Consider the following 24,735-nt stretch of genomic DNA (forward strand, 5'->3'; position numbering starts at 1 on the left):
AACCCTAGAGCAGAGGTTCAACTGTCTAAAATTACGACAGTGTAGCTGTCAGACGACCACACTATGAGATATGTGTGAACTTGGTAGGAAAGTTTTCATTCCATTTTGTAGGGCCTCCTTTTACAAAAGGCATTCTTAGAAAGTTCCTGTAAAATACAGTAGTTCTTCTAATTTCTTCTCATTCTCTCCCCTCACCTTCCAAAAAGGTTCTGCTTATCTCATATTATACTTGTTTCTTTTACATATTTAAAAAATCATTTTTGAATTTGGGATTCCTTATACTAGAAGGTTGAGGAATCATTGGGGTGTGTATTCACTCCTAGAACACTGCCAGTATTTTTTTAACTCTGTAAGTTTCTTTTATTCTTATTCTTTCATTCTTATAACTATTCTAGAATTTTATCTCTCCAACTATTTAGCCTCCATTTAGTTGTTGATTAATCCTTGTACCGATAGCTTTCCTTAACCTGAATTCACCTCACTCAAATTAGTTTTTTGCAGAATGTCATGATTTAGTCATATATCTGGCAATGCTTTTCCACCCTAAAACAAACAGCCAAATCATTTCAGCCTGCTGATAACATAGGTTCTTTCAGCCTGTGACTTTTTAAAAAAAGTTTTAACTTCAGCTTTCTCAAACACAGATGAACAGTGGCAGAGCATTCCCTGCCAGAGCCCAGGGCGGCATGACACACTATGGGGGCTGGCGGGACCATGGGCCAAAGCAGCGCTAGGCGGCATTGAGAAGGACACAATAGCTCACGATGGGGCAGGGCACCTTGGTGCGCTCCCCAAAAAACTGTGCCTGGGGCAATGGCCCCCCTCAGTCCCCCCATTCTACACCCCTGCAGATGACCATAACTGGACAGAGTATTTCAGACAATACCTTATTAGATTATGCTTGGGTGATGGTTTTAATTTTTGTCCAACTTCCTGGAGGTGCGCTCTGTAGGAGGCCAAGTCGGTTGGAGTTTTGGGTAATTATTATGCGAGTCAGAAAGAGACTTGGTGTACAAGTTTTGGCCACTCTTGAAATTGAGACTTCAAGTGACCACAACTGCCAAGCAATTTGTTTTGCTAAGTCTGTACTAAACATTTATGTGGTGATAAGTATTATTGCCATCTCATCAGCTACTGTATTTTTCGCCCCATAAGACGCACTGGCCCATAGGACGCACCTAGTTTTTTTGGGGGGAAATAAAGGAAAAAAATTTTTATTTCCCCCCCAGGTGCGCTGCGCTAATCCCAAAGCTTGGGGCGTGCGGAGCTCAGCGCGCCCCAAGCTTCTGGGTGCCGGCAAGCAGTCCACTAGCCCTGGGAGAGCCGCGCGGCTCTCCCAGGGCTAGCGGACCGCTGCGCTAATCCCGAAGCTTGGGGCCTGCGGAGCTCAGCGCACCCCAAGCTTCTGGGTGCCGGCAAGCAGTCTGCTAGCCCTGGGAGAGCCGCGCAGCTCTCCCAGGGCTAGCGGACCGCTGCGCTAATCCCAAAGCTTGGGGCGTGTGGAGCTCAGCGCGCCCCAAGCTTCTGGGTGCCGGCAAGCAGTCCGCTAGCCCTGGGAGATCTGCGCGGCTCTCCCATGGCTAGCAGAGCGCTGCACTAATCCCAAAGCTTGGGGCGTGCGGATCTCAGCGCGCCCCAAGCTTCTGGGTGCCGGCAAGGTCTCCGCTAGCCGTTGGAGAGCCGCGCGGCTCTCCCAGGGCTAGCGGAGCACTGCGCTAATCCCGAAGCTTGAGGCGTGCGGAGCTCAGCGCGCCCCAAGCTTCTGGGTGCAGGCAAGCTCTCCGCTAGCCCTGGGAGAGCTGGGTCTCCCACAGCTAGCGGATAGCTTCCTGAAGCCTGCATTTGCCCCATAAGACGCACACACATTTCCCCTTCATTTTTGGAGGGGAAAAAGTGCGTCTTATAGGGCGAAAAATACAGTAAATAGCATAATATTAAATAGCCAGATCAATTCCCTCTCAAGAAAATGAACATGTGGGGCTGATTTCAAGAGATTTTGTGTGGAAGTTTAAGGCAGGACATGTACCACATCAGTTGGAGAGTCCATGACTGAGTATCTCAGGACCATAAGTCAACAGATCTGTCTGGACCTAAATCAGGATACAGCAAGCCAAGAATTTTCTTTTTTGTTCAGTTCATTCATGAGAAATTACACTAAAAATATTGTAACTAGTTCGCTGCCTAAAGAAAACCATCATTCTGTCCTACTTGTTTTTATATCGCCTCATATTAGACACAATTTTTTTACCCAGTATTTGTTTCCTGTTTGCACAAGGAGTCTGTAATTGCAATGCTACTTGGTTCTTTACGAGCCCAGGCATAGTGAGCCCAGGTTCAGTGGGGACTGGTGGTGTGAGAGTACCAAAAAGGACATGACAACATCTTGGGATTAAAATCCCCAAGTAATGTTAGACTTCCAAGTTTATTTGAAATGTTGGCTTTCTGAGCTCACAGTGCTTTCACAAATGGAAGTGAAGAAATGAATAACTGGCTTGTGGAGTGCCTATATATATAAATAAACCTGGTATTTGGGCAGTTCAGGTAGGGTTGGAACATTAGGCCCAGCCTTCCACAACTTTGTGCCCTCTAAATTTGTTGAACTACAGTTGCCATCATCTCTGACCAAGGCTGGCTGGGGTTTATGGGATAGGGAGTACAACAACTTCTGGAGGGGCAGCAGGCTATTTCTGTGTCTTCAGTTGTGGTTGCCAAGGGACAGTTGCTGCTTACCATTAGCTGTCAGATATGTTTCATATTTATACTGTAGTTTTTTGCAGTTAGCATAATCTTGTAATGACTTTTGTACACAAAGGAACAATTAAAAGATGCACTTATCTATACTGTTTTGTGCTTACGGGTGTTTCAAAAGAGTTGCCTGGACTTTAGATATTTAAAATATGTACACTTTAGAAAAGTGTGTGTGCAATTATGCATAGACTGGGAGCTGTTGATTTTGATCTTGAATCTCCTGTACATTTAACAGCACAAAGTGTGTTCACAAAGCGGATACAGTTCTGGCAGCTTTATCCTCAAGAATGTTGTTGAACAAAATGTACTCTTAGCTTGATTTAAGGTAGCTTTGACAATGAAACGAAGCAAATGACATATGTCCAAGGACATGAGGCTTTCTAATATTCATGTAATTAGGAAAAGGGTGTGGTAAAAATGAAGCAAAAGAATGTGCAAGCAGTACAGTCTATGTGGAGAAAATGAACATAATGATTACTGCTGATTCAAGGAGCATGGTCAGTCATATGGTCCCCAGAATGCACAACCAGTTTGTGCCAACAAAGTATCCTTCAGAAGTCTATAATATATGTTTTAATAAAAGCTGCTTAATTGTGTTACTTGTCCATAATTGCACTCCACTCCCTAGCCTGGTCTCGTGTCACAGGTGGTCTGGACTTTGACCTTACTATGGATGTCATTGGCTTAGCTGCTTTGATGGCACGATGGCGGTTGAAGATAGATAGTGGTATTGGGCTCCGATGTAATGATGGTACCTCCACACAACAGAGTACTACAGGTACACCAGTCATAAGAAGCCAACATGGCACAATGGGCCAATGGAAAAGGTCTGGTGCATCAAAGAGTGGAGCCCACATAAAATGTTAAGTTCACTTCAGTTTTGCTGCTATTCTATGTGTTCCTAAGTCCTCAGCCAGCAAGCAGTGCGACCTGTATGTGGTATCAGACCACCACAGGTCAACACAATGCAGACTGCAACTGTGGCACTATCCGAAGCATGAAGTAACCTAAGCACAGTTCAGGCACCTCAAGAAAGGGAGTTAAGTTACATATTATATGCATTGTGTGATGGAGCAAATAAATAGGTTGAATAATATTTTCCTCGAAAGCAAAGATCAAACCCAAGAGAAAGCAGACTACACAATCTTCTCTCACTCATACAGACAGAAGGAATTGCACAGCCATTCTTGCTCCTTCTGGCTCTTCCTCTGAATATCAGGTACCCTGTTTTTAAGCTTTGAAAGGTATTTGGCTGGCTACCAGTTCCTAGAAAGCATGTTTGATTATAAAATACATACACTTCTTATTAGTTACAGATAGGTAGCCGTGTTGGTCTGCCATAGTCAAAATAAAAAAATTCCTTCCAGTAGCACCTTAAAGACCAACTAAGTTAGTTCTTGGTATGAGCTTTCGTGTGCATGTATCTGAAGAAGTGTGCATGCACACGAAAGCTCATACCAAGAACTAACTTAGTTGGTCTTTAAGGTGCTACTGGAAGGAATTTTTTTTATTTTGACTTCTTATTAGTGTTTAGTTTTGCAATTCTAAAACATGAAACACAGGTAGCCCCTTTAAGCCACTGGCCACCAGTGGAGTGGAGTGGGGCCTGATCCAAGGTAAGTCACAACAGGAGCACTTCCACCTTGCAAATATACGGTAAAAGATTGAGAAATAGACCCCCAAATGCATGTTTGGGTTAAAAGTGAGTCCTGGGTCTGAAAAGGTTGAAGATGCCTCCTTTAAACCGAACAAAGAAACTGTCTTGTAATAAATTAGGGGAGGGGACAGGAAGTGTCCCTGCATGACAACTTTTCACTCTTTATAAATGAGCAGAGGAACAACTTTTCTCCCTCATTTTGTCTGCTCTTCATGCTATAGTAGGCAAGTCTTTAGTTCTGTAAAACTAATGAAAGTTTTCAGGTGTTTCATTCCTATTTTCCTCCACAGCTTTCCTGGGCTTTGTTTCAGGGCCTGGGGGAGGAAGAGTTGTGAATGTGATATGACTCACTTGACTCCTACTCAACCAAATTCCTGTTCCAATTGGTTCTCACTTATGATTTCAGCTTGGCGCATGAGTTATGCGAGCTTAACTTCCCCTTCTTTCCCTGCTGTTTTTGTTTTGTGATAAAGGACACGGAGCAAATGAATGCTAGCTCTCTGCTGCTGGCTTCCTTGAACTAGCGAACTGGTAGAAAATCACCCTTATCCCCGAACTTCATAAATATAGCTATAGAAAATAAAAAAGGCTGTCTGATCTTGTTCGACACAGTAATGTAGTCTCTGTAATGTTAATAGGTGGAGTCATTGTTTGGCAGGTGTAACTGGTTTCTGTTCTATTACTTCCTCTACATTTCTCTGCTTTCTGGAAATGTTCCTTTTGTTCCTGTCTCTGCTTGCTGACATAGCATTTTAAATAGCTTGATAACAGACTTGATGTTTCAGAAAGCAAGCTTAAATGACTGATCAATGGTTGAATGCACATATAAACTCAGATATGGAACAGATTTCTTTGCTTGATGTCAGCTGCCTATATTTCATTTTCATGTGTAAGTTTTCAGGTAAAGTAGTCTAATAAATTCAGATAGTGCAACATGGTTCGATAAACTACAAACCAGTCTTTTAAATAGCCACTTGCTTGGTTGCCTGATAAGAATCACGTATAAGTAGCCAGACAAGGCACTGACGTCCACCTGTCTCGAGAGACAATGGAGGAGTGCGCCTTTTAGGGGCAAAGACCAACTGTTGGGAGGTTGCAGCACCTGATAAGAATCACCCATAGGTAGCCAGGCAAGGAAAATAACATACTTCCAGGCCACCACTGAGCCACAAATGGTCAACATAAGTAAATGTGGGTTGGTGGGGTGCTAAAGTTAGCTAGTGACTGAATTATCTTATTTGCAAGTCTGAGATAAGCAGTCATTTCAGAGGATCCAAGTGCCTAGAAATGTCACCTAGATAGGTCAGGAGCCATAGAGTTCTAGAACAGATGACAGAAGTCTGGAATATACACCACTGTAAAGTGGTGGCGGCGGGGGTGGGGTGGGAGAACTTGATAAAAGAATGGACTGAGAAGGCAAAGTCTGAGTGGATTCAGTAGGCAATGGCTGAGCAGTTTTAAGAGTTGGCCAATGGCCACCAAAGGGGATGGGGGGGGGAGAGAGAAATCCAAAGAACCTGAAACAGATTCTGCTGTAGCAGAAAACGTACGGAGTTAAAAAATTTAGGGAATTGGGTACTCTTAAGAGTTCAGGGCTATTGCTGTATGAAACACTGAACTACTTTTAAGACAAGAGTGTGTAAACTTTTTTTTGCTTGATTACGTCCAATCTTTCAGGGACCTCATGCCAGCAGTGGGTGGGGATGAAGCCAAATGTGGGTAGGACACATGCATTCCTTTCTCCGCCCTATCTCTCATTTCCCCATCCTTACCGCCTGCATGAAATTAGCCTGATAGGTTTGTGCAGGATTGAAAACCAGGCAGGTTGTTTGAACTGTGAATGTCCTGGCTATACCACAGATTCTAGGATGAACTGTGTAGGAACAATAGTGCATGGGGGGATTTCAATTGAAGTGCGCATAACTTCTGGTTTGAGGGCTGTATTATTATTGCCTATCATATTTGATGGTTTCTGCATTCAGCCATTTGGGGGGAAAATGAGTTTTCTAATGGATGTGTGCAGTGTTTAATTTTTTAAAAAGAGTTTTTAAAGTTGCCAATATTTGTTAATCCATCTTGAGTTGAGACGCCTTCTGTAAGTGGGGGCAAAGTAGCTGGTAGCACTTTGGCCTAATGAGCCAGTATATTATTTTCATTTATTTCCTTGATCTGAAACATGACCATACTTTTAGGATCCCTCTTGAGTACTCGGAATGCATACTGAGGAGTTCATTAAGTAGCACCCAATAGGTTGAGAGAGCTCAATGATCCTACAGATATGTGTAACTATAGTGCCATGGTTAATTGCTAAATGACATCTTGTTTGAAGGACATGTCTATTCTGCCACTGCTGCCTGTCAGTTACACTCTCATTGTAACAGCTACTGTATCACACATAAGGGACAGTGCCGACGCAGTTGGCTTGGACCACCTAGATTAATCCTTTGAAAGCCAGACAGTGAATGGATTTATAAACAAGTGTATATAGTGTTTTGCAAGTTAAATAATGTAATGCCTGGTATTTTTGTGTCTGTTTCCATGATAGAAAAGAGTGGTTGAACAGCTGCGGAAGAATTTGATGGTAAAGCAGGAACAGCCGGACAGTAAGTTTCAAATACAACCATTGGCACAGTCAGAAAACAAAATACAAACTCCACAGCCACTACAGCTACAGCAGCAGCAAACTACTGCAGCCTCTCCAAACCTGCTTGGATCACAGGTAAAGTGGTTGAAGGTGTTACACTAATTTTCAAAATGTATTCCTTTCTTAGAATCAAATGTATCACTGTATAAAGAAGAGAACACAAAATCAGAGTTAACCTATCATAATCCAGTGCACACTTGCTAGAGAGTAAGTCATATTGAATTCAGTAAGGCTCAATTCTGAATCAACATGTGTAAGATTGTGCTACAAAGCTATCAGTAGCATTTAAGTGAAACAAGAACACTTTATGAACTTGAGTCTAAGCATGGATCACTCCCCGCTTCCCCAGAAAGCTAAGTCAATTGCTGGATTTTGAAGTAACAGTATTATATGAATCTTGCATGCTTTAGTTTTTTATGTTTTTTTAAGGACCCTCATGATGAACTGATGTGCAACACTGCACATCAGGTTAACCAGGCTGTCTTTAACAGTTAAGGCACAGCTAATCTGTGCTAAGTGCTCTTGAGTATACACTCTTGCTTTAAGAACTGGATCAGAATAGAGTCCACCTTGCAGCATTTTCTGCAAGGATAGGTGTCCTTCATTGGAAAATAACGTGGAATTGTCTTGAGTTTTCTCTTTTTGTGGAAATGATTGCCTTCAGAAGTTGTTAACTAGGGAACTACAAGTGTCCAGAGATCTTGGTTCAATATGTTTCAGCAGCATGAAACAGAATACCAGAAATAATAATATAAACCAAGCAGGCTATAAACAAAGAAATACATAGAAAGGATCCACATAAACTGCCCCCCACTGTCTTCTCCCCACAAATACAATAACAGAGATTAATGTAGCTGCATCTATAATTGCTGAGGGCATTTGCTGCAATTTCAGTAAGCTTGAATCACATAGTCAGTTTAGAAAGCTAGTTGCTTGAATTAGCAAAAAATAAGTTATTTGTGTGTAGACATTTGGCAGTCTAGCTTCTGATATATGGCTTATAATGAGGCAGAGGAGAGTAAACTCTCATCTCAACAGGGAACAACTATTCCTCTTTCTGTTCTCAGCATGATAGAGACTATACTCTAGAGACTGGGAAATCTTAGGGAAAATAAGGTATTTAGAGAGGTCCTCAGAAGCATAAATGGTGTTGGTTTGATACTCTGTTTTGAGAGCCACTTGACTGCCTCCTCCCTACAACTTTGGCCAGGGAGTGCCCTGAGTTTGGAGAAAGGTGTAAGCTTAGATGTTGTCTATTGCTCCTTCTCACTAGAAAAAGATAAGCGATAAGCATGCTTCTAGAGTACTGGAAATGCTTTAAGGAAAATTGCTGTTGTTTTAAGCGGCATTGGGGCAGCCAAGAAACTGAGCCTTTTTCTTGTGAGCAGTTATTTGCTCCCGCTGGCTCTTTGAGACCCTGTGGGCAGAACTAACACAATGACTGGCTGTTACTGAAAATGGTGGCCCCTTGTTAAAGAAAATCCTTTCCCATCAGTAACATGCCATGACACTGTGTTTCCCTATCAGCAGCAAAATATATGGAGCAGAAGCAAGGAAGTGCACAGGATGATGACATCTGGACACATGCACAAGATATTACAAAGGAGGAGCTTGACATGAGGCATTTGTTTTTGACATTTATTTCATTTAGTTCTGTACTTGGAAACTTCATCTGGGGAGCCACAGCTCAGTAGCAGTGATGCTTTACATACACAAGGTTCCAGAGTCAACCTGTGGCATTTCCAAGTTAGGGTTGGGAAAGACTCCTGCCTGAAAATCTGTGGCATCTCCAAGTTAGGATCAGGAGAGACAACTAACTGGATTGCTTGAAAAATCACTGCTAGTTAGTGCAAATGCTAAGCTAAGTGCACTAGTGGTCTGACTTCATGTAAGGCAGTGTGTTGGCCCTTTTGGACGGCAATTAGTATATACAATTTTATCTCACTCTTCAACTGAAGAAAGGGCCCCAAAAAGACTTACAGAGAACAGTCTTTGCCCTTGGGCTTACAACCTAAGCTAAATGACACTAAAGAGAATGGGAATTGGTGGGAAGGTGAAGGGAAAGCCAACTCCATCATTAGTATGTTGTTACAAAGTTCTTATAACAACCAACTGGAATGGAAGTAGTTCAAGGACAGAAAGTAAGCAAAAACTGCTGCCCCTCCTTTCCTTCTCTCCCTTGGTTTCATTCAGCATGATGGAATGGGCATTGCTAGAACATAGCTGGGAAGAGAGAAAGCCTCATGGGGCAGTGCACTTTCATCAGAAGAGGAGAAGGATCGGGACTGGCCTGCTATGAATATTCTACCATCAATTCATGTCTATACAGAGAATTGCAGAACAGTTGGTGGAATACTTACTTTTTAGTTCGCAAGGCTCTGCTTTGTATGGGAATTGTTCACCTGGAAGTCGATATATATTACTGACTAGGACCACTTCAGATATTGCTCTAGGAATTCAGAATTGTCGGACTCTCATCTGACTTTTCCACTTGATGTGCTTTTAAAGTAACTGAAACAAAATAATATTTAAAATGTGAGAGAGCAAAGTGTGCATTAACAAGTATATCTTTCAGGTAGATTGTGAGTCATTTTTTAATTATTGGTGTCTGCTTTTATCTAGAGTTTTGACTGTAAAGGGACACTCATGTTCTTCTCTGTATTCTGTGCTGTGCACTTTGAGATTAACTTCCAGGTCATTTCTGCATTTGTACAAAGTTATGTTCAATGCTAAAGAGCCCTCTAGCGACACTGTATTGAAATTGCTTCTACTCTTTCCTTGCCAGCATCCAATTAGGGTGTTTCTTAGAAAGCACTGAATCTGCAACCCGTTCCTTTAATGTGTATAGAGAAAACCAAGTTATAACTTACGTTGCACACACATGCATCTCTGAATTGTCTACTCGGAAATCTGCAATGCTTTCCAAATTAGTCTTCTTTAAAACTAGCTAAATATGTGCTTTCTCATTTGAAATAATTATAAACAAAGCATTTTCCACATTGTGAAACAACCACAATAAGTTCTTCAATAAGGGATTTTAGCAGACCTGATTATTTTTAGTTGTGGAATGTGTTGTGTAAATCATAAGAACTAGTGAAAACACTGTCATAATAGTGACGCTAAAATCTAGTTGTGATGTGCTTTTGCTGATTATGCTGAAAGCCCCTCATTTTAGTCTTGATACTTTAGCTTTGAAATATCGCAGGAAATTGAAGGTGTTTCAACAATATAAAATTACATAAAATACCAAGTCAATTAAATCTGATAATGAAAAAGGAACATTAGAGCAACAGCAAAAACAAAAAAACTCAATTCAATATCAAATGCTTGGAAAATTCTGCTAAAGTACACATTGCATCTACTTTGCACCTCGGTGTTCCTGGTTCCATGTTTGCTGAGTACAAGCACACACACCCTAATTGGTGTGTGTTGCTCCTGCTGCTCCTGCCCAGTACATTGTGCCCACTATTACAACTGTTGGTGGCCAAGGTTCTCAGACTCCTGTCTGCTACTGAACAGTTAGTTCAACACTCTGTCAAGGGCATTTCTAGGCAAATTCTCCTGAATTCCCTAGCAACCAAAAGTCCATCTACCTGGATTCAGTATTAGCCTGTTAACTCTTATCCATTTGATCACAGCCTACAAACACTGGTTCAAAACAAATTCCATTTGACACTGCCTGTAGCATCGTATAGGTACACTAATGTTTGGGGGACATGGAATTGACAAGAGACATGGGGACATTATATGCGCCAAAGCATGTACTACCAAGACATGGTTGATTTCACACACAGTTCAGCAATGGATTAAGCAAGCCATGGCATGTTGTTTCCTGTGCGGTTGTACGTCTATATGTGGAAGGTTTATTGAAAGTATTTGTAAAGGAGTGGACTGATTCCATACAGCTTTGACAGGTAAGAAATCGGTGTTTTAAATCTTCCCAGTTGCATTTCCCTTGCACTTCAGCTTCTGCTTTCTCACTTGTGAATTTCTAGAGCAAACTCTGTCCAGTTTGCGATGAATAGGTTCCAAAGTGTTTTTTTTTTTTTCCTCTTAGAAGACGGTAACTACAGCTTCTATGATCACCACTAAGACACTACCTCTTGTCCTGAAAGCAGCAACAGCAACCATGCCTGCCTCCGTTGTGGGTCCAAGACCTACAATTGCCATGGTGACTGCCATCAATAGCAACCAGAAAACTGTCCTTAGCACTGATGCACAGAACACGCCAGTCAACCTCCAGACAACAAATAAAGTCACTGGTCCAGGAACAGAGGCAGTTCAAATAGTGGCAAAAAATACAGTCACATTGGTAAGCGGTCTTTGTTGCCTAGTGTTCTAAGGACGTGAGCCATTTTTTAAAATTTCCCTTGTTGAAACAGAGATGTGTGCCCTTTTGGGCATATACACGTATTGAGAAACTTTGTTTAATGTGAGAAAATACTTTTGCTCTAATGGGTTTCAATTTTTAAAATAATTTACTACTTTAACAAATGATTACTATCATATCATATATTTTTCCTTGGTGTGCTGAAAGATAATTGACAACGCACCTTCACTCCAACTTTTTACAATGCTGTGCTTGCCAATAAAGGCATGTAGGACCATGCATGGACTTTCCTTATTTAGGTTATGGTTTTAAATATATGTTCCTTTCACTGCTTATATTAAAATTATTTTAATGAGGCTCACCAACGTTGTCTATTTTTTGCTGCTGCTGGACCCACAAAGAAATCATCCTGCATGACGGGATCTAGCCAGCATCTTCCTCAACCTGCACACGAGTCTTTCTCAGGGGCGCTTTTGTGACTAACTAGTAACTCTGATAATCAGTTTCACAAAGTGCTAAGCAGCTGAAGCCTGCAGAAATGTAAAAATTAACTTGAGTGGAAAATATATCCTTGCGAGGGAGGCCAGGCATTTAAACGGAGTTTTGCTGTTTAAATAAGAATTGATCCAGAGCTGCAGCTGTAACGAAATCCATTTATACCCTAAAGTATTTCACTCCCAAAGCAAATTACTGTATATGAAAACAGTGTTCTACACATTTAAGAGAGAACCAGAGTCCTAATGTACTAAATAATTTATCTAGTACCTAACATTTATCCTTCCAGCATTTTTGAATATTATTGTTTATGCCCTCTTATCAAATATTTCAAAACATCCCCCCAAGTTATGAAGCCTTAGCACAATTAAGCATCATGTGCAGCTCCACTTGAATGGGCAGCCAAACCTGATTATTCTTTGTGGTTATTTGTAGCGCTTTGACTCGTAAAACAAAGAGGAGAATTCAAAAATGTCAAGGATGAGGGCATATTTTTAAAAATAGTAGAGGTCTTGGGTTTTACATGCTGGTGAAACAAAAGGATACTTAGCTCCATTATGCCCATGAAATGCCATTTTATTTCAGAATGGCTTGAAGAGCAAGAATTATTTACTGTGAGAAAGGTAGGCTGTGCCTGAATAGCTTTGAAGTTGCTCATCACACCTATTCCCTTTGCTTAAATTTGTCTTCTTCCCACCCGCCCCACTCTTGTTGTTAGCAGGTTCAAGCTACACCTCCTCAGCCCATCAAAGTGCCACAGTTCATCCCTCCTCCCAGACTCACACCTCGTCCAAATTTTCTTCCACAGGTGAGTTTGTCCAAAACAGGAAAAGGGGTAGGAGTGGGGAGTTTGTCCTAAAAGTGTGACTTTGATTGGAAGAAGTACAACACCAGATGTTTCATATACCTGGTAATAATTGAACACTGCCTAATATGCTTTCCAGATTAAATCTCCAGCTTTGCTATCATATTTTTGTTTCCCTGTCAGCTCTCTAGCTTGCACTAGTTCTGTAAGAACTGAATTAAAGACGAGATGATGAAGAAATGCCTTGCTTGTTATAAGGTTATTGAGTGCTGAATATTTTTCATCGTTTCTTTGATTAAAGAGCCCCTATTTAATGTGAATCCTTAGCCTTTTTGTTAAGCAAAACGTAACTGTAATCTAATTAATATAGTTTCTAGCTTCCTGCTCCTTTCTTCCAAAGAGGAGCAGATTTTATCTAGAAATAACTTGAGCTGCAACTTTTTGAAAAAAATCTGATCTTTTACCCAAAGATGAAGGCATTATATAATAGATTGTTTGCAGTATTTTAAATTACTAGAATTAATTTAGTTGCTCTCTCTCTCAGAGGATGCCATCTGCATCTCATTGAAGCTACATCTCTTCTCCTACCCACACTGTTGATTTTTAATATAGTTGTTATTCAAATTCCTAGTTGTAATGTCAACAATCATTACCCAGTTATGAAAGAGAGGAAAGCGTGAAAATATTAACTGCTGCACTATAGATATGCCCATCCAAAGCTCTAGTCACCTGCATTTAACCCAAAGAAAGTTAGACGGGCTCAAAAATGTAATCCCTGATTGGAGGAGAGAGCTGTGTAATTCAGAAACTAGCTACTCTTGCCAACACAGTTGATCTAATAATAAATTAGAATGCATAGCTATTTGTATCCAATTTAGACACCCTAGATTTTAGAAATACTTCAAATTAACAGACCTTTGAATTCCCCCAGATCTATCCAAAGATATTTTGGTAATGCAGTTGTATTTGATAACCTGCTTAGACTCCCCTCAACACTCAGTATTCCTTGAGAATATATCATTGCAAGTTGTGCTTCCAGACCTGTGCTTCCAGAACCAGTATATCCTTTTAAAGTATGATTAACATTGAATATGTGAAGATACAAAATGTAACATACAAAATGATGACAGTATTGTAGAAATGTACAAGAATGTGTGGTTAACATCTGCGCACTAGCAGTTAATGCATAGTGCAGCCATTACTAGCCTGGCAGCTTTCAAGTGTTTTGGACCACAATTCCCTTCAGCCACAATTACAACGGGATATTGTGAAGGAGAATGAAAATCGTAGTTCAAAACCTCTGGAGGACAGTAGGCTGTGGAAGGCGAACACAGTGCAACAATCATAGCTGGAATTAAACAAGATTTGGGGCGGTTTTAAAAGTGTGGTAGGCCTGAAATGTACATGAGGGTTACATTCCAGGGATCTACTTGCAAAGACAAAATCATTCAACGTCAGGAAACCACGCACCCAACCTGGAACTGCCTTCCTCTGCAAGCAATTCCTACCCATCTTGATATTGGCGCACTGAGCAGGCAAGATCTTGGGAGCCTTGCAGGGCCTTCGTGGACCCTCACACAACCTTCTGAGAGTCCTATAAGTAAGGCAGAGGGCTTAAAAACTCTTTCCATGGCAGGAAAACTGGGTGCTGAAAGAGCCTTGTTTTCTAGGCTTTGGAAGGTCACATGAGGGCTCTGGAGGCTTTTGTGAGAGATTGTGTGGCCCCTTCTGATGGTTTTTCCAGTCTCCCACCCTCTTTCTATTTATTTTTTGTTGAGGTATGCAAGGCTGCAATTGTGTAAGTTTTGGGCCTACTGTAGTTCTTTCCAGTGCAGATGTGTAGCACTATATAATACAAACACTATTGCAATCTGAGTCATATTTGTTGGCACAGCCATAAGTTATGTGTTAAGTACTATATCTTATCTATGCATGTGGTCTGATATGGGTTTCTCTCTCTCTTATGTAGGTTCGACCTAAACCTGTTGCCCAGAACAACATTCCTATCGCCCCTGCCCCACCTCCTCCTATGCTCGCTGCTCCTCAGCTTATTCAGAGGCCTGTGATGCTGACAACAAAATTCACACCCACCTCCTTACCTTCCTCTCAGAATTCCATACACCCAGTCCGTGTAGTGAATGGGCAAACAGCAACCATAGCCAAAACTTTTCCAATGGCACAACTCACCAGCATTGTTATAGCAGCCCCAGGTACCAGGCTTGCTGGACCTCAGACTCTACAAATCAGCAAACCAAATGTTGAGAAACAGGTACAGATGGAGAAATGCATTAGTAGTTTAAACTGTGAATCGTTTCCTTCTCCTAAAGTCAATAGAATTAATGGAGATACAAATGCAATTAACCATAACATAAAACCTGTCCTCTCATTGCCTCTCCTGTGGTTAGCAATCTTGTGTGACCAAGAACAGGTCTGTGCCCACTAGCCCTTCCATACCAGCCATCCCATCCCCTTCCATCGCCACTTAGACTGTCCATATGTTGGAGAAGCCTGGGCACGCTCCCTGCACAATTTGGAATAGGGATGGGTGGATCAGTCCATTTCCAGCCTGTGTACATTTCCTGTATGTGCTCATAGGTGCATTCCATCCTGTTTCCATATTAAGCTGAGCAGTTTTTAAAAGACTGTCCAAAACTCTGCATTTAAATACATAAATATGTATTTTAATATCAAAATATGTATTTAGTTGTGTATTTTCCAAAATGGCGTTTGGAAAGCCTATTTTATCCTGAAGCAAATTCCTATTTTTTAATGCATTTTGACACTTTTTTTTTGAGCCAAGAACGATATTGCAAAATTTGGAGAAGCACAAAATCCAAAGTATGATTATGTTTCAATCTGTTTATTTAGTCTGGGAGGTGCATTTGCTTAAAAATGCAGGCCAAGTGAAATTTTCCTCCATCCCAAATTTATAATCCTGATTTCATTGGGTTCTATATCACAGGGGGCGGATACACATATAGGGTATGCTCTCCTGTTCAGAGGTTTCTTGCAATGTATGGATGGGGCAGGGTTGGCAGAAGAGGACGCGGGTGGACAAGCCAGCAACTGTTCTCTGTCTCATGCCAATCGTGAGATACAATGTGTGAAAAGAGATGGCTGATAATACCTTGTTCCTCAGACAGGGATTGGGAATGTACCAATAATTCATAATGAGTGAGCAGTTAATTTGTGATTTTATATATAGTACACCAGAATAATTAAAATTTACTCGTTTTGTGCTTTTTCTGCTGCTTCAGCATGAAACATTAACCGTCAAATAATATTTATCCATAATCTTGCTGACATTTATGATGAAGCAGACATTCAGATGACTTAATTACCATCAGTTTCAGCTAACCTTTTTTAAGTAGTTTATAACCCTGGACATTTGAGAATTTCCTCTAATTCCATCTATCAGATGTAGGCCTTTTTGTGCAAATGCACTTTAAACTGACCTTTGAGTCTACTGATCTGTATTCTCAAAAGCTTGCTTGGTTTCAGTCTTTTAAGCTTGACAAATTTGCCACGAGCAGTTGTTTTTTAAGTAGACAGAAGTGTGTCACCTTCCCCCCAAAACTTACATTATCGTTCTCTCTTCAAAACACTCTGAAGCAGATGCAAGGTGATATGGCTCTGCAACAGGTGGCAATGTGCCAAGACTGGCCACAACTCTAGGTTTCATAGAAGCAAGGACCTTCAGCAAAAACCCTAGTACTTAAATGTGGAAGAAAAGCCTATGCGTAGTACCAGTGCAGAGAAACTGCCTTTCAGCCCTTATGTACTGAGGAAGGCTGCTTCCAGTCTGGTCATGGCTTTTCTTGTCATAAATAGGCAGAAAGTTTTCTCAGTGGCGTAGCGTGGGGGTTGCAGGGGGGGCCGGCCGCACCGGGCGCAACATCTGGGGGTTAGGGTTAGGGGGCGCAAATTACTTGCCTTGCCCCGGGTGCTGACAACCCACGCTACGCCACTGAGTTTTCTCAAGTGTGAACAGAGCCAGACCTCTCTTTTCCACTTGCCAGTCTTAGGAATACACACACACACACACACACACACACATATTTATTTATAATAAAAGGTACATCCTCCTACTTTTATTTTCTAAGGGAGATGTCCAAAGTGGCCACCATCATTTCAAATAAAACAATTAAGAAACAAGGTTTCATCCTCACTTGTCAAACCATTGGTCGAGTTTGCGCAAGCCACAAACCATAGTTTAGTGTTAGGTTCTTGAGTTTCCCCCTCTGCTCTTCCAGCACAACTGCACTTATAGTGTTAGTTGTGGTTCATCCAAACAAGCAAGTGGGATCATACAGTCTAGTAGATGGGACCGAGAAGTAATTCAAAATAATTCACAATTTCAAACAATATGGTTCAAGTTATTTCTTTATGTTTCTCTTATTTCTGAGTAAACACATTGAGAACATATTTGTCATCTTAGAACAGATGGATCTAATTTTGTGACGTCACAGCTATGTCTCAAAGTGGGAATCATGGGCAGGCACTTATGATGCAATATGCAGGGGATTATGACATCACTAAGTGAATGAGTTTCAGGAAAACCCAGCACTTGGGAATTCTGGAGAACTTATCTTCAGGCAAATTCTTGTTATAGTGAATAATGAATGAGAGAGATGCAAGGTGCATCTCTCAGGCAGATTGTTGTCTGGACAAGCTTTTCATGGAATGTTATTCCACAAAACGTCATCCCATCTGTAGTTATTCTGTTTACCAGGTCTCTCTTCTACATATCCCCTCTTACCCACATCTTAGATGCAAAGTTATTGTTATTACATGATCTAGTTGCTGAATTGGGCTACTTAAGTGTTGCAGTTGTACCCTTGATGTTCTAAATAGTAATTTTTATTTGGGATTGTGTTTTCACTACTTAAAATGTACCTTACCACACTTTTTAAAGGAGCTCTTGGGGAAAATATTTAGTGTATTGTTCGGATTCATTTCCATCCGTTTCTTCATTTTGGTAAAGAAAAACACTGGCCGCTGTTTCTGTTTGTTTAGGAATTTAAGAAACCTGTGTTCACTTGCTGTTGTTTCCCTTTCAGACTATCAAGCCCCAAGTGGAAACAGAGGAGAAGCCAACAGAGATTCATACAGTTGCTCCTCCTGCACCACCCAAACCAAAACGAGAAGAAAACCCACAGGTACTAGTACAAATATCTACAATATCCTTTTGTGGGGTTGGGCAGATTTTTTTAAAAAATCTGTCTTTAGAAATGCTTATTTTCATCTACATTTTAATGCCACTTTTCCTCTTAAAAGAGATTCACATTCTTCACAGTGTTATTGCTGCAGTGAAGAGGTCTATATGTCTGAGGAATGCTAAATCTAGCCACAAATTCCAGTTCACCAAATATTTTCAGGGCTAGAAGAAAGAAAGAGCATTATATAATATATTATGATAATGATGCATGTATGTAGCACTTAAGGGTGTTCAAAGTGCTTCATGTTTTCTTAGTAATTTTTGCAATAACCCTGTAATGGTTAGGAGGCTGAAAGAATCTAGCCTTGCTTTAAGTTCTTGCCTAAGGTAAGGCTTGAACAGTGGCTTTTCCAGCTCTCTCTACTGTTCTATATAGATAGAAATCCAAAATTATCCTTAGCTCTTTTGAGTGTTCAGATTGCATCACACACGGCAACTTCTCCAATCCCACAGGCACATTTTAAACATGTTTCGGTTGGCCTTGTTTGACTAAGGAAAAGTTGTATTTGCTGGCGCCGTGACTGCCCCTCCCCTTTGCAAAGGTAGCATGGGGGCTTAAGGATGTCCCAAGAGACTTTGTGCATGGATGCCCAGTATACTCATCCTACACACAACAAACACACACTGGCCTTTCCTGAAAGCTGAGAGTGTCCTGACACCTCGGCTTGAAGGTGCTCCAAGTGTCTCCAGCCCTCCCTTCACCTTTCCTGTTTCCAAAGATGAAAATACACCCTGTGAAAAATCTCACAATTATGGTTTGTATAACAAATAATAAGACCCAAATTATATTCACATAGTAGCTATATTGTACTGGTACATAGTAGCTATATTGTACTGGTACATGTTTTAATACCTGTACAAATTTAACAATAAAGCTACAGCTCACTGGTAACCATTTCAACAAAGGAGCGTCTCCACCCCCATCATTCTACCCGGACACTGAGGTCCAGCACCGAGGGCCTTCTGGCGGTTCCCTCACTGCGAGAAGCCAAGTTACAGGGAACCAGGCAGAGGGCCTTCTCGGTAGTGGCGCCTTCCCTGTGGAACACCCTCCCACCAGATGTCAAAGAGAACAACAACTACCAGGCTTTTAGAAAACATCTGAAGGCAGCCCTGTTTCGGGAAGCTTTTAATGTTTGATGTATTATAGTATTTTAATATTCTTTTGGAAGCCGCTCAGAGTGGCTGGGGAAGCCCAGCCAGATGGGCGGGGTATAAATAATAAATTATTATTATTATTATTATTATTATTATTATTATTATTATTATTAGGGTTTTTGTTTAATCAAGCTCCTGAACATTTGCATCATGTAAGTTTGAAAATAACACATTATAAATAACATAAATGCCTGTGGATTTATTTTGTTTTCTGTGGGACAATGACACATTTAAGTGAGTGTGTGAAGGTTCCCCCAGCTGTTAGAAAAGAGAGATTGGGTGAGTTTATTCTTTCCTTGGGTGAGTGGAGTTATAATAGCATTTCAGACAGCTTGTTTTCCAAGAATACCTGCAACTCAGAAAAACACTTCTGATGAAATGGACTTTAGTCCACAGAAGCTTCTACCATAATAGATTTGTGAGTCTTCAATGTGCCACAATTCTTTCTTTTCTTTTCTTTTTCTTTTTGTTGCGAGAGGTTAACATAGCTATCACCCTGCAAATCTTTCAGAAAGCGCAAGCTAAGAAACCTGGATTCTGGCAGCTTGAGCAACACACAAAATCAACTGGAACTAGTGAATCTCCCTCGGGGCCCATTTAGACAATATTCTACCATCAAAATTCTGATATTTTTTTTAAGGGGGAGATCTTGGTTTCCCCTCTGCACAGGGAGAAGATATTAAATGAGCCAAGAGACTTCACTTTTTACTAATTTACTTAGTATTGTCAGAATCTGAAATACTTTTTTGCTCCACTGTGGCTGTCCTTTTGCAGTCCATGTGATTCATGTACAGTGAAAGGGAATGAGGCCAAACATTGTCACACAGGTCTAGTCTCTTGAATTCTAAAACATGGTTCATGGAGTTAAGAAATCATAGACTGCAAATACTTGACCTGAACAGTTGTGCTAGATGAGATGAAAGTGCACTACTGCTTTTTGAATCTCACGGTTCTCATGCCCTAAAACTTTTTATAGCGGTCTAAGAATAGCATAACTTGGCTGTCTCTTTAAAATAGATACATACAGCTGTGATGTTCTGCGCAAACAGCTTATGCAGCAATCATCTGGACAGTTCAGAAATCCTTGCTTGTGCTGGAAGGCTTCCATGTTTTCAGGTTTCGAGTAATCTCCAGTTAGATAACTATGGCTTTCATAATTCAAGTCACACTATGTTCTATTTTCATTTTCATAAAGTATAATGTTATTTATTATTTATTATTTTATTCATTTATACATTGCTTGATTGTAAAAACAAACAAACCTCAAAGCAATTTACAAAACGATAAACCATAAAATCATGAGAATTTTACAATATATCTGATGCACATGCAAGTTTATACAGGGATTTTTTTTTTATAATTTTTCAAATTAGTTTTGAATGGACAGCAAAGGCCTAGGGTGCAGCTGAACTGTTAGGTTCAGAGTTGGGGGCTATTTGTAAATAGTGGTCAGAGGAAGCTGAAATGCAGAGAAGTACAGACAGTGTATCTAATTAGCAGTGATAATTCACAAAGCAGTTGTTGGTAATACAGATTATCTTAATTATCTTACTCAGTATGCCAACAAATATTTTGTCTTAGGTCAGTCCACAAGTGATAGCAATGTGCTTGTTGTATTGTAATTCAGCAGTTACAGGTGCAGCTAGTTTTAAATTGGTGTTTCTCTGCAGCAACACTTGTGTCTGCATCTTTTAACTCCCAAGTCCATGCTTCTGGGAGCCCTGGCCTAGTCAGGCTTTAGGAATCACGTATATGCATCTATGTTGTCCAGCCTTTATGAGGTTGCTGTAGAAAACACTAGTGTCCCTGCTGCATAAAGACTTCTGTGTAAAATGTGGAGCTGCCTTCAGTCTCATAGATCCACAGAGATGAGCTTGCCAACCCTCCTTTTTGAACTAAGGGATATGCAAGTTGTATAAAGAGACATAGTGCCGTTATTTGCTTCATTTTATGAAGTGCCATTTCAGATATACAGGTGATGTATGTTTTTGAAAAATTGCTCAGTGAAAATTGTATCACTTTTTTAAAGCTACTATTTCACCTTAAAATAAGTTTAGTTCCTCTTTTAATTTGATTGAATTGTTTTCTTCTTCTTTTCTGATACAGAAACTTGCCTTCATGGTGTCTCTTGGACTGGTTACACATGACCATCTAGAAGGTAAGAAAAATGACTATGGCTGCAATCTTTGCACGCTATCAAGGAAAAAGTTTATTTAACTTAATGGTGCTTACTTCCAAGTAAATAAGTTTAGGATTGAGCTGCATAAATTATTCCAGAGCTCTGGAATTAATGTAAAAGTTTCAAATATTTCTGCTTAGAGTGAATACTTTCCCATGTATCAAAGTTTAAAATATCAGTTTTAAAAATGAAATATTTTCTGTTCAAGGTTATGGGTTGTTTCCTGGACTTGAAAAAATGACCAAATAGGTTGATGATTCTAAATGCTAGTCTGATTTTTAGGTTTCTGACTAGGAGATCTAAGGTCACAAATATGGTTTCTTCAATATCAGAACCACCACAGTACTATTTTTCAAATAACTTAATTTCCTTTATCAATTAATTAGCACATAGTTTAAACTGAGGGAAACTATTTTGACTGGCAGGCTGGATCCTAGGTTCCCTCAACCCTGGCAGCAACTCTGCCAATCAGCTGATCTCACTATGAAGTCAGGTGACTAATTTTTCATTTCTGTGCAACAACGCGTGCTGCAAAAGAAAACATGAGGCTTGAAGTTTTTGCCCATCGGCTGAAAGGCAGTGACTCCAAGTCTCTTTTCTGTAAGGATCAGCTGTGTTGCCAATTCAGTGGGCAGTGACACCAAGCCTACTTTCTGCAGAGATATCATCTGCACAGCGTATCCATCAGCCCACTGCAGTTCCATCTGCTCCACTTTGAACAACAGGGAACATGCTTTAAGCTCTCAATTGTGCCTTCGCAGCCACATCTCTACCTGCCCCACACCTGTTGTCACATATGAAGTCAGGTGTGGGGCACATGGGAGTGGTTTGGGGAAAGCGGCCTCCCATGGCCTGGAGATTCCTCACCCCTGGGTTAAATATATTTAAATGGTTTTGTACCTTTAAAAAAGTTTGCAATATTTTGATATGAAGTTGTTGTAATCCACCTTTGCATTGAGAAATACTGGGATATAAGTCGAGCAAATAAATCAGTCTTCAAACCAACTCCCTGCCTCTGGCAGAAATAAGTTGCCAGCAACAAATTTTGTGTGGCACAGAATGTGGAAGATAAAAATATCAGCTGAGAGCTTTTGGAAGAGCAGGAAACACTTTCTCAAGCTAATTTACTTTCTTTTACTTCACTTTCCTCTCTACTTTCAACCCATTTATATAATATGGATGTTTCTTCAGAATTAAGTTTGTATAGAGCATTTTAGAAACCATAGTTCCTGATTCCTAACTTGCTCATACTAGATATTGAGGTCTTTGTGCCCTTTACAAATGCTTTTATTTCTACCCTTTCCCCAAGAAATACAAAGTAAGCGACAAGAAAGGAAACGAAGGACAACAGCAAATCCAGTGTACAGCGGAGCTGTCTTTGAGCCTGAGGTAACAATTTTTGCTTATAAAATAAGTAAATAACTTGCTGAAAAGCATTTTGCTCATTGCTTCAGCATTCTAGGTGTATGAAAACAATCACATTCGAAGCTAGACAGTGGGACTGTCATCACTTAAGAGAGCATAAAGGACAATTATAAATGGAAAGAAGTTTCCTACTTTATACTTTCTTTCCCTTATATCTCCCCCCTCCTCCTTCTTCTCTGGCATGATTGCAGACTTGGCATTGAATTATTTCTCTCATCACAAGTGGGATCAGCATTGCCTGTAATTGTGTGAAAGACTAGCTTTTCTACAGGGTAGTATCCAGATACTGAAACGATAATGGACATAATCTGAAGAAAGTTAAACATACATTTGATTCTTACTGAAATTTATGGATTTAAGTGGAAAAGCCTGTTTGCTTCAATGGGACTCAACACTTGTGTTCTTCCAGATTTTTTATATAGTCACTCTGTGTGTGTGTGTGTGTGTGTGTGTGTGTGTGTGTGTGTGTAGGTGTAGATGTAGCTTTCACTTGCCAAAACAGTTGGCTAACTACTTTCTTCCTTTCTTCTGTAAAGCGCAAGAAGAGCGCAGTCACATACCTGAACAGCACAATGCATCCTGGGACACGTAAACGAGGTAGGTGTCTCATAATAGCACCTCCCTGTATGTTTATTTCCCTTTCTTTTGGACTGAAATAAAACAATATAGAAAATAGTTTTGTGGTACTGAATACACATAGTAGGTATGCTGTAACCCTGGTAGGCAGCTACTCTACAGAAGCATCCTTTGTTGGTAGGCTTTGGGGGTAATCTGGAATGAATAAGGATATATATGGGAGAATTTCCTGTGTGTGAACTGCCCTGGGCCAGTAAAGATTCCCAACCCAGATTAGTAAATGTAACCCGTCATGCAGACTAGAAGGGGGGTGCCAAGGTGGTAACTGAGCTCCCATTCTGAGACTCTTCCTGGGTAGTGACTAAGTGCGTTTGGTCCTATGTTAGGACTCACTGTTTATGAAATTATTTCTTGTTCTGTTAAGAACATGTTCAGGTTTCTTTGAAAGGCGAGTTACTTGATATTTGATGAAATCGTGTGGCAACCGTGGTACTCTTAAAATTATTACAGGGATGCTTGCAAAATTCTTCCTACCCAATTTTCTCCTTAGATTTCAAGGTTCCGAATTCTTGATCTTGCTTATGGAATGGCACCAGTAATCTGCCATTTTTCCGTTTTTTTATTGTACAGACTTTGTTTAGGCTGCTACACATGCAGTTCACTAGTTTTCCATTTGCATATTCCCCCCCACACACATTACAGGTTACTAATCCATGCCATACTAACGAAAAAGGCAGTAGTAACATGGCCATATCTATTCATGTGCCCTAGTGTGTATCTGTAAACTGTTAAGGGTTAGGAGTAATGTTGAAAATGGAAAACTGGCAAACTGCATATAAGCCAGTCCTGAGATGTATTTTAGAAATTGTCCATGTAAAACTGTAAGGCAGGTAAAGCAGAGCATGGGGCAGCCAATCCATGGAACAAGAAAAGAACTTGGGATATCTATTTTATCCCTTGATCTAAACTGTGCTGCTTCCACTGTGAACAATATATCTAGTATTAAAGGAAAGAGAGCCCAGTTGAAACTGAGATGGTGTGAACTTTGGAAGGTTTGCTCAGAAACACTTTTCCTTGAGGAGGGAAGGTTTCTGCATTCTCCCTGCATCTTGAACCTTTAAGTGTTGTTTGGTCTCCAACAAGCAAATGATGCACAGTTTTTGAAGTTTTGAGATGAAGCCCTCAGCTTCAGTAGGTTGTGACAGCTATCGACATGGTTGAGTTCAAGAGAGGTTAAGTTAATTCCTAATGCTTTGGGTGACCCTAAGATCACCAGAGAATGTATGTTGATGGCCAGGAATCAGAAAGGTACTACATCATCAATGCTTGTTGTTGCTAATACATCACCAAGCATGTCTGTTTTGTGTCTGAGACAAGTTACTACTGATCTGCTCTCGTGTGGTGGTTGCTGTGTTCTTAGAGCCAGCCAATTGCACAGTAGAACTAAGCTTGGCTTTGAGATTAATTTATTTTGACTCTGTTCAGTGCTAAATATCATGG

General features: G+C 40.5%; 1 protein-coding gene across 5 annotated transcripts in view; it reads left to right on the top strand.

Annotated features, from left to right (window-relative positions):
* Positions 1-24,735, top strand: part of PHF21A (PHD finger protein 21A) — a 127,987-nt gene that overhangs the window by 92,936 nt on the left and 10,316 nt on the right. For 3 of the 5 annotated variants that reach the window (XM_082225057.1, XM_082225054.1, XM_082225055.1), the window contains exons 6-13: positions 6,951-7,124; positions 11,107-11,361; positions 12,593-12,682; positions 14,649-14,948; positions 17,740-17,838; positions 21,162-21,213; positions 22,544-22,623; positions 23,196-23,256. In XM_082225057.1, coding sequence (XP_082081183.1) covers positions 6,951-7,124; positions 11,107-11,361; positions 12,593-12,682; positions 14,649-14,948; positions 17,740-17,838; positions 21,162-21,213; positions 22,544-22,623; positions 23,196-23,256 — 1,111 coding nt within the window. The remainder of the gene's footprint in view (positions 1-6,950; positions 7,125-11,106; positions 11,362-12,592; positions 12,683-14,648; positions 14,949-17,739; positions 17,839-21,161; positions 21,214-22,543; positions 22,624-23,195; positions 23,257-24,735) is intronic. The other 2 variants (XM_082225058.1, XM_082225056.1) reach the window with 1 other exon arrangement.

This window comes from Podarcis vaucheri (genome assembly GCF_965113315.1).
Source record: "Podarcis vaucheri genome assembly, chromosome: 1".
NCBI classification, from domain to species: Eukaryota; Metazoa; Chordata; class Lepidosauria; order Squamata; family Lacertidae; genus Podarcis; species Podarcis vaucheri.